The sequence below is a fragment of the Phocoena sinus genome, chromosome 12 (genome assembly GCF_008692025.1).
Source record: "Phocoena sinus isolate mPhoSin1 chromosome 12, mPhoSin1.pri, whole genome shotgun sequence".
NCBI lineage: Eukaryota > Metazoa > Chordata > Mammalia > Artiodactyla > Phocoenidae > Phocoena > Phocoena sinus.
The window spans coordinates 9,258,470-9,276,563 of NC_045774.1; the positions used below are offsets into that span (position 1 = coordinate 9,258,470).

The 18,094-nt window shown below is 53.0% G+C and overlaps 1 protein-coding gene across 7 annotated transcripts in view; it reads right to left on the reverse strand.

Annotated features, from left to right (window-relative positions):
• Window positions 1-18,094, reverse strand: part of SYNJ2 (synaptojanin 2) — a 98,952-nt gene that overhangs the window by 23,050 nt on the left and 57,808 nt on the right. For 5 of the 7 annotated variants that reach the window (XM_032650671.1, XM_032650673.1, XM_032650675.1 and 2 more), the window contains 9 exons: window positions 13,273-13,334; window positions 10,511-10,607; window positions 7,867-8,039; window positions 6,373-6,454; window positions 5,493-5,642; window positions 5,247-5,412; window positions 3,403-3,594; window positions 2,031-2,112; window positions 1,247-1,387 (listed from right to left, as the gene is read on the reverse strand). In XM_032650671.1, the coding sequence (XP_032506562.1) occupies window positions 1,247-1,387; window positions 2,031-2,112; window positions 3,403-3,594; window positions 5,247-5,412; window positions 5,493-5,642; window positions 6,373-6,454; window positions 7,867-8,039; window positions 10,511-10,607; window positions 13,273-13,334 (1,145 nt within the window). The remainder of the gene's footprint in view (window positions 1-1,246; window positions 1,388-2,030; window positions 2,113-3,402; window positions 3,595-5,246; window positions 5,413-5,492; window positions 5,643-6,372; window positions 6,455-7,866; window positions 8,040-10,510; window positions 10,608-13,272; window positions 13,335-18,094) is intronic. The other 2 variants (XM_032650670.1, XM_032650672.1) reach the window with 2 other exon arrangements.

The window sequence follows — 18,094 nt, forward strand, 5'->3', positions numbered from 1 at the left end:
CAGCGGAATCACCTCCACCCCGGCCCTCCGCTGCCGGTCTCGCTGCTGCGGTAGAAGCAGCGTGGAGCTCCCCGCCCCCAACCCCATCCCACACGGCTCTTCTGCAAAGTACAGGGGGTGCCATCAGGTAATCAACACATTTGAAAAAACAGGAACCATCCAGTTCTCTATGCTGGGCTGGGCGGTGGTTTCCAAGCAGACGTCTGGCATTAAAATGCCAGCTTACAACGCACACAGGTGAGGGCGTAGGTCCACGGGACCAGGGGCCGAAGCGACTGTCACCCAACAGACAAGGGATGGGGATAACCTGCCACAGTGTGCGAGCCTGAGGCTAAAGAGACACGGGTGCTGGGACCTTGGTTGGCAGCTGGGAAATCCGGAGCCCCTCGGCATCACTCCCTTCCTCATGTTCTATCTCTGACCTCGACCCTAACCTCTCCTCTACTCCGACCGTAACTGACTTTTACCCACTCACTGTGGACACTGCCAGACTGTCGCAGCAAACAGTTGGGGCACAAAGACTTTAACATTTCCCAAAGGCCACAGAAGAGGATTATGAGCACAGAGCACAGTCTTGCTCTCCACGTGTCTCTCTGTCTGGTGCAGGCAAAGACAAAGACCAGAGGACGTTCCAACAACATGAATGAGACCAGGGAGCAACGCGTGCTCCTCCCAAACCTTAAAATCCCCATGCACGCACACACACACAGACACGCGCGCGCACACACACACACACACACACACACACACACACGGGCTTTCCTAAAAGACACGCTTTTTCTAAGCTTTTCCCCTTTCTGACATTCACAAAACTGTCACTTTGGAGATCCAATAATGGGGTGACAGTGGTAGAGGCCTTCTGTCCACACATCTTATTTAGAATTCTTTTAACAAGAGACAAAAGAATTGGCATTTCCTGATGAGTTACCCAGCTCTTGGTCAGAGGTTTCCTGTCTAACATTTCAGCAAGGAATCCCTTTCCTTGTGCAAAACTGAGCCTGGGTAACAACGATCAGGAAACAGTCTTTCTAAAAGGGTCCAGCTTCCTGAGCTAGAAGGTTCCCACTGTGGCTTTTTAAATGCTAGACAATATTCTATTCGCTTGGTTTTGCCTTGGGGGTTTTGTTACATTTATCTAAAATAATGGCAGGTCCTGATTCCTGTTGCAGGAAGGGGGTGGGAGGAAGGAAGTCAGAATCAAACAATCCCGTGTTCCCCCAGATGTTCGTAAGTGAAATGTTCTTACCTGATGAAGGGGACGTGGTACGGACGTACAAAGATATAAAGACAGACGCCCACCAGCTGTGCCGAAGTCAAGAGAATGTACCTATGAGAGCGTGAGATGGCTTTCTGAAGCTGCTCACCCCACATCTTCCTGTTGGTGGTACTGGAGAAAAGAAGGATGCTTTTCAGTGTGAGCTGGAAGCAGGCTCTCCCACCTATAAACTCCTCTAGCCCTTAGCTGGGTCTTTACTGACGCCATATGCTGCCTGCGCTCCTGCACTAGTGCCACGTGAGCCTTAATCCCTGCAATGGGCTATCCGCATGGTTCTGGTTGTGTTGTACACTTCAAACATGGGCCCCCCCCAACCCCTGCCCCCTGAACCCCAGCACAGGGCCTTGCTCATAAGACCTCCATAGAACCAGGTTTCATTATTTGTTCAGAAAGTACCTTGAAACGGACTAGGAAAGAAAGAGTCCTGCTGACCTCACACCAAATGTTAATCCAGTGGTTTTCTTTCCTTTGTTTCTTTCTTACACTCACACACAGGAAAGTGAGTCAGCCCCCGCCCAGCCCGGCCCATGCCCTCGGGGCTCACACATGCCAGCTCGCAGCGTGAATCAGCCCGGACACGTGGCCGAGGCAGCAGCACCCATGGAGTACTGAGCCTATCCCACCCTTCCTTCTATTTCCTTAATCAGCAAAGAGAGAGGAAGGGAGAGGCGTATGTCCGTGAGGTCGTGGTGGGAGCACAGTCAGAATGCAGAGGCGCCCAGCCCAGGATCCCACCCCACGCCTGGCTGCCTACCTGGCATTGACGATATTCCCTGCGCTCAGTTCCACCATCTCTTCAAACCCCACGGCAAATATGTCAGCTGGGCTGCTGTCATCTGCAGAGCAAGCAGAAGATGAGGGAAGTCAGACCCACGGAGGCCTGTGCTGGCCCACGGCCTGGGTGACCCCTCCAGACCACGTGGTGAGCTCCACACGCCAACCTCCTTCCAGCTCCCACTGTGCCCACGGCTCTTCCCTGGCTACCTCCTGGGCGTGTCACTAACCTCTCCAAACTCTGCTGCTTGCTCTGCAGAAGGGACGGTAGTGGCCACCTCGCAGGGTGGTCGTAAAGCGTAAATCAGAGAACACGTGTAGAGTGCCTGGACCGACAACTTCCACACGCAGCAGATACCTTCCCCCCCGCCCCGAACCAGACCCTAAGTTGCCAGGGGGCAGAACTGGCTCATACTTGCTTGTGTCCCTCAGTACTTTTCACAGCACTGGGCCAGCCTTGCTGGGATCATGTCTGACTGTGGTCCTGTCCCAGGGCACTGTTGTCCCGGTGGTCAGAGAAGGGGACATCCAGCCCTGCTTGGGACCCGCTCTGATGAAATCTGCCCCAGAAATGCCTGGTTTACAGGAAGCACAGCGGGCAGAAGTGCTGCTCATCCGTTCTCTCTTTGTCCCCTTTAACAGGGAATCTTAGGTGAATAGAAGCCCTGTAGCCACCTGCTGCCGGCCTCCCGATGTGTCCTGACGCTCAGCTGCCTGAGGCATCCCAGTGACTCGGAACAAAGTCCTCGAGCTACGCTGCCCCCAAGCCCCTGCCACATGCAGACAGCGCACAGAGAGCGGGGACGGGGCTCTGGGCACCGTCCCGGACAGCTGTCGATCAAGGTACGTAAGCAGAGCTGACCCCGCCCTCCACCGCACATCAACAGGCAGGGAACCGGACCACGAGTCTTTCCAGAATCCAAGCGAGTGGGAAAAAGCGAAACCCCTACGTAAATGCTGACTGGAGAAAAAGTATGTGTTCGAATCCTGAGTTCCCAGGCCATTAAATATTACCTTGCACGATATAAGACAAAAGGTGAGGTGTCAACCTTGGAATTGTTTTATTCTTAAAAGGTACACAGGGAATTCCCTGGCAGTCCAGTGGTTAGGACTCCACACTTTCGCTGCCAAGGGCCTGGGTTCGATCCCTGGTCTGGGAACTAAGATCCCGCAAGCCGCGGCCAAAAAAAAAAAAAAAAACCAACCATATCTGTGATCTAACCTTCCACAGAGCTTTCTAAACATTCCAAGGAGCGAGAAGGCCAAATACCCAACTTGCCAAGTCCACCTGCAGACGAGGCGAGACGGCGGCCGGGGGTCTGCACCTGTCGCCCTGTCCCGGCCACACTCACCCTGGGATCCAGAGACTCCGGAAGACACGGGCGCGTCCAGCAGCCACTCAGCCAGCTCGGCAGTGCCCAGCAGGTTGCTCCTGAACTGCTTCCCTCCATTCACGTTCCAGGTGCCCACGGCGACGCGCACCGGCTTGAAATTCGTGAACTCCGACTGGCGCTCCGACATGGCTTGCAGGATCCTGGGAGTCACTGTTAGGGGCACAGAAAGGCCATGTTTGCACCCCACCCACCTCCCCCAGAAACATGGCCAGGCTGTCTGTCACGGGGGATGCACGATCCCATCTATATGGACCAATGGATGCTCCTTATAAAGGTGCTAAGAGGCTAAAAACCACCCACGAACGCTTTCCTGTGGCACTTCTGCCATAATGTCCCCTCCGCACCCTTCTCCCAACAGAGCCACAGAGGCCGTGACATCAGATCACGGGGAATCTCATCCTCGACGGTCACGCCACGATCCCGTGGGAATTTAATCAAGGGGACACTGCAACCTTCCATATTAAATATATACACACGGAACTTTAAGGGTCTGACACCCAACTCTGCATTTTCCACCTACCAATCGCATGCCTGAAATGTTTTGTTTTACCTCAGACTTAAGCCTTTAAAAAATCATTACTGAGTCAAGTCCATCCTCTTAGACAGCCGAAATACAGTCCCCTTTTTAAACTAGGGACTTAGCCCAAATATCCATCACGTTTACTTTGCTATGAAACAAGCCTCACTACACTGCTCAGAGCTTCTTTCCACATTTATTGAGCTGCCTTGTTTCCAGGGCTGACACAGATGTCACCCTGGCTACCAGAAGCCAGACAGGAGTTCCCCCGATGATGGAAGAAAAAAAGTAGAAGAGGGGTGTGAAGTCATTTTAAGCACGGGCAAACTAATTTTTCATAAACACCAAAAACTTCTAAACCACGAGTTATACATTCTTCTAAGGAAAAATGCTGGGCCTCCCCTTCTTTTCCATGAGCCCTATAATGTTTACAGGCTCTACGGGATAAGATGCCACTAACATTTCCCCAAAGAAACCTCTAGCTCACTTATATGTGGAATCTTACACACACACACACACACACACACACACAATGAACTCATAGAAACAGAGAACAGTTGTCAGAGGTTGGGGTGTGGGTGTGGCGAGGTGGGTGAAGGAGGTCAAAAGGTAGAAACTTCCTGTTAAATAAGTCCTGGGGATGTAATGTACAGCATGGTGACTACAGTTAACAATACTGTGTTGTATATTTGAAAGGTGCTAAGAGAGTAGCTCTTAAAAGTCCTCATCACAAGAGAAAAAATTGTAACTATGTGTGGTGAGGTGATGATGTTAACTAGACTTACTGTGCTAATGGTTTTGAAACATGTACAAATATCAAATCATTATGTTGTATACCTGAAACTAATGTAATGCTATATATCAAATATATCTCAAGTAAAGAAGAAAGAAAAAAAGAAACCTCTAGCTATTGAGGGAATCATGACAGCCCTGCCCCTGAGAGTGGAAGGTGTCCTCATCCCTGGGAGAGTTCTCCAGGGTCCTGGGGCCAGAACAGAAGCAGGAGGCCACCCTCATGGAAGACTCCCCACAAATGATACCTGGCAATGGGACCAAGAACGTTTTCAAGCTGAGAAAGATTCCTCGATGGGTTAACATTCAAAGACATGGACAGTCTGAGAACAGTCAAGGATCAGATCCGAGCACAGAAGCTCCCTCCCGCTGCCCCGCAGCTCAGGGGGGCGCCTGCCACCCACCACCTGGGATGACGTGAGGGGTGGGAAGGCTGGCTAGCACCCCCCAACCACCGCCCTCTGGATGGCGGGGCAGAGCGGGAGCCCCTCACCCAGCAGGGCCTGGTTGTCCAGCAGCATCCTTCCTTTGTCCGCAGACTCTTCAGTGTAGACGTCCCCGACCAGCAGCAGCTTGATGGCCTCCTGCTTCACCCCGTCGAAGAAGTTGGACTGGATTGTGCGAGACACAGACCGGGCCCCATCCTTCAGCTTCCCCACCTGCCACGGGCCGGACGACAGGCCGTGAGAGGGGCCCGCACGGGCACCACCCGCCCCCCGCCCCCGCGGCCTGCCCTTACCTTGGCCTTCCCTTCCAGGGCCCGGCTGCCCGTGAACATCTTGCTCAGGCTGTGCCCGTTCAGAGACCACATGGCTTTGAAGGACTCCACGAAGCGGTCGGCAATGGGCTTTGAATTCAGCCCTAGGCTCTCAAGCTGCAGGTGGAGGACCTGGGAGAGGAGGGGACAGTGGTCACCAACTTCTCACCCGGAAGCTGCCCCACAGACGCCCAGGGGACACCGCCAGGCGCCATCCCCGTGAGTTCCTACTCAGAGGGTTGCTGTGGGTGACTCTGTACCCCCCAGAGGACAAGGCACCCTCGCAGCAGAGAATGGGGCTTCTACAGTTCACCCAACTTTATCTACACTTCACCCAGCCCTCCTCTGACACCCTCCCCCTCCCTCCCCCATACTACCCGCAAAACAGGACAGCAAGGGATGGACGGCAGGCAGCGCGGACCCCACTCCTCCTCCCAGCGGTCAGCCAGGAGAGGCCACACAGGCAGCAGACCACAGGCTTCAGGCTCCCCCCAGGCTTCAAACCCAGCCTCATCTCAGGCGGTCGCACCCTGCCTTCCTCTACGGGAACCCTCACAATAATCCCTACCCACGGCTACCATTTCTCCTTTGGGCCATGGTAGCACCTTCGGGCCACCATGTCCGGGGTGCCTTCCAAAGAGTGTGTGAAAGCGTGCCTGTGATGGGCCAAAGGCATCTCACGGCATCGGCAAGCCAGCTACCCAGGGAGACCTCTCTCTAGATGCCAGACTCGTCACTGTCCCCTCCCCACAGTGGGAACGTCAGCCCAGCGAGGCCTCCCTCATCTTGCCGACAAGGGTGCTGAGCCCAGCCCATCCCCCTGAAGGCACAGGACAGGACACAGCTGGCCCGAGAGACAGACCTCGAGGGCGATGAAGCTCTGCACCGTGTTGGTTCGGTCCAGGCAGTCGAGACAGTTCATCCGCAAAGTGCCTTTCTGAAAACTTCGGGGAACAACACACACGAGTTACAAGTTCTGCTGGAAGGAGCACTGCCCGTGGCACAACGGCCCATCTGACTGCGGGCCCCCAAGGAGCCTCGTCCCGAGAAAGAACCCCTCACCTCCTCCCTGGTGGGCCGCCTGCCAACTAGAGCCCAGCCGGGCAGCCCAGAGCCACCAGAGTTACTCAGCCCGGTGGGTCCTAAGCTGTTTGTCTCTCCCACGGAAACCCCAGCGGGGGCTCCCCAACGGTACACGGCGCGGTGGGGCCCAGCACTGCCGGAGGGGTGGCCGAGTCCAGAGCGCGCCCTCGGCAGCCTGCACGCCAGGGCCGTCACAAAGACTTGCCGTCAAATCTCGTGGTCACCCTAGTTACGTTCTAGAAAGTTGCGTGCACCGTTAGCGAACTGAACTGTCAGCAAAGCAGCAGGCGCGGAGCCACTGTTCCTGGGGGGCTACGTTCCCGTGAGCCTCCACTCGCGTGTTTTCATCGACTAATCAATACATAACCTTGTTTTATGTGTGTCTCTGCTTAAAGACACCTAATTTAATATATATTGTTGATTCATCCACAATCAAGTCTTGGCCATCAGCGCTGTAACTCGTGCCTGAACGAAACTTCTCGAACACACGTACTCTCTCCCTGAGGCACGTCCCACCCTTCCTGGGCTTAGGACCCTGGACAGCACTTAGCACCACGCCTGGGGGGCATTTCAAACAGTGAGATCTCCGACAAGATGCACAAAATAGCGAAGACGTGGCACCGAGCAGATGGTACGGGAACACCTGTTTGCAGGGCGAGTTGAAACAAGAAGGCCGAGCGGGGCCTGGCTCCACCTCAGCCGGGAACGTGCAGGGCAGGCGCCTCGAATTTCTCACTGTTCTGAGCAGGTCTGGTGAGTGACCGTAGATGCTCCAGGAGTTTGATTTTGGGGTCACAAATAAACTTTAGCAAGTGGGCAAATCTGCAAATATGGAATCTGTGAATAACGAGCATCAACTGTACGATTTGCGGAAACTGGACTTCCTTCTCCTCCACTCTGAGCCGGGAATCCACATCCCAGTTCCCTCAGGCCATCGGCTTTATGCCAGCTGCCCCCCTTCACTCTTGCTAATTTTCATCACAGTTCAGATGATAAGTTATATGGTCACCATGGCTCCACCGTTTAACCCGGTCCCCGCCATCAGTACAGTTTGCCGGAAAACCACGATTTATCACCTGCTCACAAAATTCACAAGCATCTCCGATTGTGGGAAGGGAAAGGAGAAGGCCAGAACCCAAGGTGCCCGATACCACTGAGCCCGCGGCCCCAGAAACTGCAAGTGTAGGAGCGGCGAGGGAGGGCGCGCTCCCGGCAGAGCCCCTGCCACTCGGCAGCTAGCCCGGCGGGAAGACAAGATGCAGGTGAGACTCACCGTGGACTTACATTCTTGCCCCTGGCAAACACATCAAAGTCATCCCAGTGCAGCTTCAACTGTGGCCTCAGCAGGTTCTCCAATTTCTCTAGCTTCCCGCCTTTGGCAAACTGATGGAAGTCAAAGTTGATCATAGGCGTGTCGCCGGCGTGGCAAGAAGCCCAGAGCAGCTTCTGAAAGGGGAAGGAAGGGAGAGGGTGGCAGGGCATCTGAGCGGCCAACTGTGTCACTCGACACGGTGCAGGGCTTAGCTTGAAGGCTTACGGTGGACCCTGTGGTTTACCAGCCCCGACCCGGAAAGGGCAGCACGGAACAAAGGCCCTGGGGACAAAACCACAAAGAGCATCTCGCCTGCAGAAGGGCACAAGGTCCACCTTGAACAAAAGACAGCCAGAGTGGGCGTGGCTCCCCGGGGCAGCCCAGGGCCCTGCACCAACATCACCTCCCAGAGGGCTCTCTGGAGGATGCCCACGGGGAAGGACTGCTCTGTTCTGCAGGCACCCGAGTGCCACAGGCACACCAGGTACAGGGCAGAACAGCAGGCTGCAGAGCTCATAATCCAGCTCCGGTTGCCCTGGTAACCAGTCCCACCCCAACAAGGCAAGACTCCGGGAGGGCGTGCTCAGAGGCGGCCAAGTCCCTCGGCAAGTCCTCCAGGCCGCCCAGTGAAACTCCAGGGTGGGGGAGACAGGGGCTCAGGGCCCACTCGGGCCCGGGTCCAGCACGTGAGCTGGACTGAAGGCGGAGCCAGACGGGAGGAAGCACGGCTGGTGGGTGCCTGGCAGGCATGGTGCCCGGGCAGAGGTCTGCCTTCCACACCAGGAGCCTCAGCAACTCCTCAGCACCCTCACCAGGCAGCCCCGGGGCAAAGGATGAACCACTGCCTTCCCAGGGCACCCCGCCTCGGACCGCCAACCACACCCTCCTGTGCGGCTTCAGGTCAGACTTGTCCAGCGTTTGGCCAGCCAGAGACGAGTGACTCTGAAGGACTAGAAGGGCTTCAGGCCATCTGGTCCCGAGGACTGTGAGCGCCCAACCCTCCCGCGCTAGAACGCAAGTCAACGCGCAGCTGCCGTCATCAAGAAGGTCTTGTTGGGAAGTAGTCGGCCAAGCTGACGCATTCACACTCGGCGGCTTCACGATCTGGAGCGAGTGCTTGGCCCCCTGTGGCCTGATAACCACGGGTCACAGGCCGGCTGCCTGTGCGTGGACCTCAGCGTGGCAGAGCCGACAGGCTGAGGGAGCTCCTTCTATGTGATACCCCAGCTGGGACCATGACCCAGGTCTCTCCAGGTAAGGTCCACCTCTTACCTCCTACCTGCCCAGGGGTCTGGTCTCCCCTGCTGGGCCAGAGGCCTGCAGTCATCTCCTGCCTTTCCAGCACAGGGGCCCACCAGCTGATGGGGGCGTGCTGAGGACACCTTCTCCCCAAAATCAAGGCATAAAGGGGAAAAATTCTTGAGGGTTTTTTTTTTCCCCTTCTTCCTTAAAATAAACTGCCCACACGGCTGCCAAGATGGGTGGCAGTGGAGATACTTCGCGAGCTTGTTGCCAATAGCAACAAACCAAACAGGAAAAGCAGGTCTGGCCAAGTGAAACTGGCCACCAGCAAGTCTCAGCTCCAAGCACATGGCTTCCCTAAACAGAGGGAAATAAGCACCCAGCTGGATTCAGCTTCTACTGGCCAGGGGCCAGGACCACAGGGAACACTCTTCCCGTGAAGTGAGGTGTGACTTCAAACTCTCTCCTAAGGGGCTTCCTTGAGCTCTGAACAACCACAGGGTTTTTTCCCATTCAGCAGGGAGCATGGGCTGCTGGGAAAGGACTGTGGAGGCCCACAGCCCACAGCTTATTCTGCAGCTTGGCCTACAGTAGACCGAATACACGTGGGAGCACTGGGAACGGAGAGATGCAGGCGAGGTGGGCGGAGTCTTTTGCTCACGGCTCCCTCCCCGCCCAGGGTTTCTCCACGCATCTCCCTTGAACGTGTGCCGGAAGCCGCGGGGAGCCCACGGAAAGCTGGACACAGGAAGCAGCTTTCAGGGGCAGCCCACACAAGGATGGATGACTTGAAGGCTCCATGTTCACTGGAGGAAATTATCTAGGGTTGCTTGCTTTAAAGCGAGCAGGGGCTCTGAAGAGCCACTTAGGCACAAGTGCCCTGCGGGTGTCTGTGTGAACATGCCACAAGGTGCTGGCCAGCAGCTGGGCCAGACCAACAAGGGAAGAGGGAACTCTGGCTCCCCGAGCAGGTCAGGGATGCGTGGGGTGAAGCCCAAACATACGTGTGCACGTGCATGCATGTGTGCGTTCACGCGTGTGTGTGTCCGTCCAAGAGAGCCAGGGAAAGGCCTGGCCATCCTGAGTGGTCGATGTCCCAGTGGGGAGCAGTGGAGGAAATGCAGCTGGAGATGGGAGATGCTCTGTTTTCATTTTGAGCAAATTCTCCCAACCACTGCTTTACAAAAATTAAACCGCATTTGTCAGTAGCCCAAATCACCTAATGCTGAAGCTCTGATGGAAAAAGCCTCCCCCAACACGGGGAACGCAGGGCTGTTGTCCCCAGTCCCCATGGAAGCCCACCCTGAGCAGGGGCCCCTCGGCTCCCTCATTCCCTGCCCCCCCAGGCGGGGAAGCCAGTTACCTTGAAGGCTCTGTTGAGCACCTCCTCTCCGCCTCTGCTCCCCAGCAGGTTCACGACCACTTGCTTCCCATACTGCTCCTTGAGAAGCACCATGTGCCTGCAACAGAGCAGGGCCACGCGTGACGCCACGCCCCCGCGACACACGCTGACGGCCCCGCCCTTGAGGGGACCTGCCAGGCACTGGAGGTCCTGGATGAGCTGCTCCCCACGAAAGGCACTGGCCAAGAGTACACAGCACATCAGACTTCTTAACACACGTGGTATCAGGTGGAGGATACGCTGGACTTTCTGTAAAGTCCTCCATTAAACCCAGAACAGCTAATCTGGCCTTTCATTAACAGAGCCTTATAAATGTGACGTGCGTATCTCTGAAGTTCATCCACTTCACTTGGTACCTTCTCAGAACTAGAAAAACTGCTAGGAGAGGCATCAACCTCAGGGTCCAATTTTTTCATCTAAGTGCTGCATTTCATGATGCTTAACCTCAACCAGAAGGTATAATGAAATTTTGGTCTTTAGGAAAATTCTTTGTATACCAGAGACTATTTTTAAATACATATATTGAAATAGCAGGGAGAGACTCTAATATTTGTCTTTTACCAGCAGCTTTTGAAAAGTAACTTTATCATTTTAATACTGTTAGAAGTATTTAAATGTAGCTTTTTAAAAAAGGGGAAATACACAATGCAAACAGCAAATGTAAAATTAATTTAATACTGCAATCTTAACATCTAACACAAGAAAAAAATAACACACCACAATGTTAAGAGTGGTAGAATTCTATGTGATTTTAAGTTCTTTCCTTCTTTGAACATGTTTTGTATTTTCCAAATTTCTACAATAACATGTTTGTCTCATAAATGGAATTTTTAAAAGTTAATTATCACAAAAGAACCATTTTTAGCCCAATAAGAGAAAAAGGGACTCTCTTACTAACTCGGAGGGACAGCACTGCGTAGAGGAATGTGGATCCTGAAGTGGGCAGTTTACGTCCCGAGCCGCCGAGGGCTCCGCCCCCATGAAGAGGAATTCTCCCAGGGCCATGCTCCTGGCAGCCCTGCCCTGTCTGCAGTCCCTCCCAGGGGGAGGATGCAGGGCTGGATCAAATCTGGGAGATCAGGGCTTCCTCACAGCCAGTAGGCTGTGCACGGCCCCTGGAGCCATGCTACGAGGAAGCCCCGGGGGAAGGTGCCAAAGAAACAACATGTGTGGCCTGGCCCCTCCGGGTTCTTTTGGTTCCGCCTCCCCAGAGAAGGTGCATCCTGGCCTGAGGTCTGACAGGTGCAGACAGAGCAGGCCCTGCTCAGGTGGGGAGTCTGAGCTGCTCAGTGCTGAGTGTGCCCTGTGTGTAACATGCTAATTAGGGGGGCTGGTGTCACCAATCTTAAGGTAAATAAGAAGGCTGCAAGCAAATTTAAAGTCCAAATGAAGCTTCGGCTAGAATGATTCAAACATTTAAAAAAATTACTTTGAGGACTTCCCTGGTGGCGCAGTGGTTAAGAATCCGCCTGCCAATGCAGGGGACACAGGTTCGAGCCCTGGTCCGGGAAGATCCCACATGCTGCGGAGCAACTAAGCCCATGCGCCACAACTACTGAGCCTGCGCTCTAGAGCCCACAAGCCACAACTACTGAAGCCCACGCACCTAGAGCCCGCGCACTGCAACGAAGAGTAGCCCCCACTCGCCTCAACAAGAGAAAGCCGCGCGCAGCAATGAAGACCCAACGCATCCAAAAGTAAATAATAAAGTAAATTAAAAAAAAATTACTTTGAGAAGTATGTTATACCCATTAAGATTATTTTAAAATTAACATTTAGAGTAAAAAAACAAATATTTTAAAAAGCTATTAACTATTTCAAGTACAAATTACCAAGAGTTCAGGTTAGCGATGGCTTTTCTTAAGCGAGTTGTAAAACAGTAAGTGTGTAATGATCCAATTTGTATTTTAAAAAATGAACTACAGGGATTTTCCTAGTGGCGCATTGGTTAAGAATCTGCCTGCCAATGCAGGGGACACGGGTTCGAGCCCTGGTCCGGGAAGATCGCACATACCGCGGAGTGACTAAGCCCGTGCGTCACGACTACTGAGCCTGCGAGCCACAACTACTGAGCCCACAAGCCACAACTACTGAAGCCCGTGCGCCTTGAGCCTGTGTTCCGCAACAAGAGAAGCCACCGCAATGAGAAGCCCGCGCATCGCGACGAAGAGTAGCCCCCGCTTGCCGCAACTAGAGAAAGCCCACGCACAGCAACGAAGACCCAATGAAGCAAAAAAAAAAAAAAAAAAGAACTATGTATAAGTCAGAATTTTTTCTAGAACGATATATAGAAAACTAACTAACTGGGAATTGGAAGTTAGGGTACTTCTACGTCTTCCTTTATACCTTTCCACACTGTGACTTTTTAAAGCCTGGGAATATGTTACCTTAAAAACACAAACAAACCAGCTTAGAAATATCCTATAGTTTAGATGATCCCTTATTAACCAGGACAAATGGATAAAGCTTCAATGCAGAAGGAACTGATAAGATAAAATAATTGCAAAGTGTTACCTGAGCATTTATGAATGAACCTTTAGGGAAAACTGAAAGCAAGTAAACATTCCATTTTGTAAGCTGCCTTTTTGTATAAAGAACCAAAGTAAAAAGCAGATTCAGATTCCAGATTTGGGGTCTCCCATTTCCCATGGCACCCTGGCTCCTGCACTACTGTCTGCTGGGAGGAAGGACAACAGACTTAGGATGCGGCCGGACAACCCTACCTGTCGAAAGCAGGGGCGTTGGCTTCCAGGCCTCTGTTGAGTCTCAGATGATGGGAACCCACCTAAATCAAAGAGAAAGGACACCGGTGACTCCTCCCGCCCTGCGAACCCAGTATGCGATGGCCTTCCCACTCGCCCTCTTGCTGCCAGCCAGGCCACAAGTAGGAGCCACTCGGCCCCTCCATGGCCCATGTACAGCTCAGGACAGCCGGGCCCTGAACGCAGGTCCTGCAGCCTGCGTCTGGCTCTGCTTCAGCCCCATCCTAACTGCAGCATGGACCACGCTGGCTGGGCTCTTCTACAAACAGAAGACAAACTTCAGGGTAAGACCATGAGGCCCACATCAGATCCACAAACCCTTCTGTGGTGCAGAGGTGAGGCTAAGCCAACCAGGAGAAAGAAACCGCTTCCAGCCTCTTCTGCAACTCCAGGGATCTTGACTGCCCCTAAAATCTGAGCTGTCATGACTACCTGCAAACGACCTTGCCTTATTGTTTAGAACTACCTATTTAACACTGGAAGCTTAAAAAACAAACTTAAAACTACTTATTGTTATTGCCTGAGGGGAGTCTCTCTGAACAGATCTGGGGCAATCTGAACATCGAATAATGTAAGGACATAGGGAGGGTGGGAGGGACAGAGACGCAAGAGGGAAGAGATACGGGGACATATGTATAACTGATTCACTTTGTTATAAAGCAGAAACTAACACACCATTGTAAAGCAATTATACTCCAATAAAGATGTTAATAAATAAATAATGTAAGGACAGCAGTGGATTATAACCTGATGAATAAAATAGGAATCCATGAATCTATACAGATGAGAGCTGGATGGATGGGTGGATGAGTGGATGAACAGATGGATGGGTGGGCAGGTACATGGGTAGGTGGCTGCCTGGGTAGATGGCTAGCCAGGGGGCGCATGTGGGACAGGGAGAAGAGAGGGTTCTTCCTTACGGAAAATACCAACTGATAAACATGGAGGGAGTGGTGGAAAATCATCATCTTATATCAATCATAGAAAAAATTATTCAACAAAAATCATCCATTGGCCATAAATCTTGGGGGAAAATTTGATGAGGAGTAGGGTACTTGCATGGTCTCAAAGTGTCTCCATAAATCACCTGTTAGTTGAAAAGTAAAACATATTGGGCTTCCCTGGTGGCACAGTGGTTGAGAGTCCGCCTGCCGATGCAGGGGACACGGTTTCATGCCCCGGTCTGGGAAGATCCCACGTGCCACAGAGCGGCTGGGCCCGTGAGCCATGGCAGCTGAGCCTGCGCGTCCGGAGCCTGTGCTCCGCGACGGGAGAGGCCACAACAGTGAGAGGCCCGCGTACCACAAACAACAACAACAACACATATTAAGCATAAGTGGAGAAACTGAAGAACACCTTGCCCAAGTTTTCAAAGCTAACATCACTAGTGAGGGGCAGAGGGACACTGGGGTCTTCCAGATGGGAAGGACCTCTGAGAAGGACACGGTCGATCGGCGTTCTGGCCAGGGATCAGTACCCCGAGCCTGGTCATAATGAAATACCAGGAAACTCCCAAATGAGGAACATTCAACTTACAGAAAAAGAAGACCTACATTCTCCAAAAACATCAACTTCAGGAAAGACAGAAAGGCAGAGGAACTGGTCCAGATTAAAGGAGACTGGAAATGTGAGAACTAAATGCAGGATGTGATGCTGGCCTGGATCCTGGACTGAAGGGGGAAAGGAGCCACGATGGACACTAATTACTGAGAAAACTGATAAACCTGGAATATGGGCTGCAGATCTGATTGAAGTCCTGTGTCCACGTTAAATTTCCTGAATGTGTACCTACCCTGCAGTGATGTAAGAGAATATATTTGCTCCTTGGGAAAACATCCGGAAACATTAACAAGTAAATAGACTAAACAGATGTATGCAACCTACTCTCAAGTGATTCAGAAAGAAATAAAGCATAGGTGTGTGTGGCAAGATGTTAACATTTAGTGAATCCGGGTAATGATGTGTAAGGGTCCCTTCCGCTGTTCTTATAACTTTTCTGTAGGTCTGAAATTATTTCAAGATAAAAAGTTTCTTCAAATGTACTGCTCAGTTTTGCTTGGTATCGAAGGTTGTAAAAGTGGTGTCCTTGGATTCATCCACATCATCAGATGTAGATACTACTGAACATGTGAGAAGCATTATTTTATGACCCTTAACATCGCAGATGTTTGCTGTCCCTCTCCATACGTGAGGAAGGTACCCATCTAGAAAACTAGTGTCTCAGCAACAGAGTTAGAAATTACTGGGATTAGGTTTGTCCACATAAATGACTCTACAAATAAAGTCTGTAGTCCCTTTTGGTCCTAAGAAACGTTGGTCACGAAGGAAACGAGCCGGTAAAATAAGGCATCGAAAAGGAGGCATCTTGCTCTTAACTGTGGGTGTTCCTAAGAAAGGCTCAACCCAAACACCTTCATTTTGTGTGTATTCTGCCCTCCTTTCCTGATGGCCATTGACACCTGGCTGACGAAATGCCAGTTACTTAACCCCCAAAACCATCACAGCCCCTGAGTTCCCAGAAGACGGTCTTGTCCTGCACCCAAGGCAAGTCAGCTCCTGTCTTTCTTCTGAACTTACAAGCAAGGTGCCGGCGGAACGCGGGTCCATGCTCCTCCAGCCACCCTCTGAGGGGACCCTGAGCCCCGAGGGCCACTTGCTCCACGTCTGCCTGTCAGTAACCGCAAGAAATCCCCCCTGGCTTCAGGGAGAAGCTACGGCTGTTTTTAGACTCACTCCCATGGGAGCAAGTAAGAGAATCAGAAAATGGTTCAGGGCTCAGAAGCTTCATCTCTGCCTCTAAACTTCCCCTGGGATAAAAATTACCTAAGTCCCGTTACGAACCGCAAAACCCGTGCAGGCCTGAGTCAGTGAGCCTGACACCTCGGGTCCACATGGCACTGGGTGCTATGGAGATGGCAAAGGGACGGGAGACCCTGAATTCCCGTCCCTGGCTGACTACCACCAACTGGGTCGCTGTGCAAAGACCCTGAAACACACATAAGTGTTTCTAACGAGTCTGCATGACTGCATCTGCAGGACTCGGGGAAGCTGGGGGCCAGTCAGGAAGCAGCAGCCCACAGCAGGAGAGGACACGGCCCAGCCCTGGTACAGGGCACAGCCCTTCGGATGCCTCGGCCCTTTCTCCCTGTGTGGACAGGGCAAGGAAGGACCCGTGTAGGCATGTTCCCATCCCCACAGCAGTCAGTCCAACGTCACTGCTGATGACACTAAGGGCACCACCCACAGTGAATGACCAGGGCAGTAAATAGGCAGAAAGGATCCCTGACTCCAGTGGTTCTCAAAGTGTGGTCCCCGGACCGGTAGCATCAGTGTGCCCTGAGAGCTTGTTAGAAATGCAGATCTGAGGGCCCACCTCAGACCTACTGAATGAAGGTGTCCGGGGGTGGGGCCAGGAACCTGTGCTTTAACAAGTCCCCAGGTGACTCCTGCACAAGGTGGCTCACATATGCACACACGCCCCCCATGCTACAGTCTGAGAGGTGCTGGTTTCTACCTAATCATCGTCGTCGTTCCCTTTTTGCTGGGGGTTTGAATGCCTGTGAGGGGACAAGGCAGCAGGACAAGAGCAGCCCGGGGGTCTGTGTCTACACCCGCACACAGGGCACCCTGCCCACAGCCATGTCCCCCCGCCTCCTAAGTGGACGGGGCGTGGGCAGAAGGGGGGCCTCGGACACTCTCCAGGAGGTCATTCGTCCATCAGCTCGACAACCCGTTAGTCCAGCTGCCTAAGGCTGCACGTCCCGACACTGACCCGAATCTCTCCTCTCTGGTGTCACCTAGTCCTGAGGCCACAGTCTGTCAGAGACTCAGGGAGCAGCTTCACGCGGGGCTGAAATGAAACCACTGCTGGCTCCGGCACACAGGAACTGACCGCGCTGCTTTTTTTAGTCTCCCTCCTCCCCCGGCCAGGTGGACACTTGGCCACTCACTTCTGTCTGGTCCCTGAAGTCAGAGGTTCAATCCCAAAGATTCCAGGCTGAGCCTGGAGTGGTTGGAAGAATAATGCCTGGCTGAGTCCACAGAGAGCCTCCCTGAGCACTTGAGAGGGTCCCAGGGCCACAGACGGCATCTCCGAACCTCTCCCTCTCCCTCCACGGCCTCCCCTAGTTAAAGCCGCCAGCATCTCTGATCTGGATCCATGCCACCGTCCTACCTGGTGTCCTTACCTTTCATCTTTTTCCTCCAAACTCCAAAGCTTACTTAGGCCTCATCACCCACCCCTTGAACCCTTTAGCACAGCGTCCAGAGCGTGCAGAGCCAGCTCCTTCCGGCTCACAAGCCACGGTATGCACGCCTCTTCCCAGCTCCGAGTTCAAGTTGTTGGCTTGAAATCAGCTCTGATGGGAGTATTTACACCACAGAAATGGGCAAATGCTACAAACCAAAACTTCTCCCTCCTGGCCCCAAAATAACTGTTTTACCAGCATAACCTTGAGTGATTCCCAAGCCTTCTGCACACTGGAGTCATCTAAGGGTCTTCAAAACAGTACTGATGCCCGCTCCCACCTGCAGACGTGCTGATGTAACTGGGATGGCATGCACCCCGAGCGCCAGGAATTTTATGAGCTGCCCAGGTGATTGTAACGTGCAGCAGTTTGGGCACTACCGGGGTAAAAGTCAAACTCCTTAGCGTAGCATACAAAGCCCATGTTCATCTGGGCCTTGCCAGCCTCTCTAGTCTCACCTTTCACCACGACCCCTGTCCCCCATGCCCGGGCTGCAGGGAGCAGAGCCAGCACAGGTCCCCAGATGTGCTCTGATG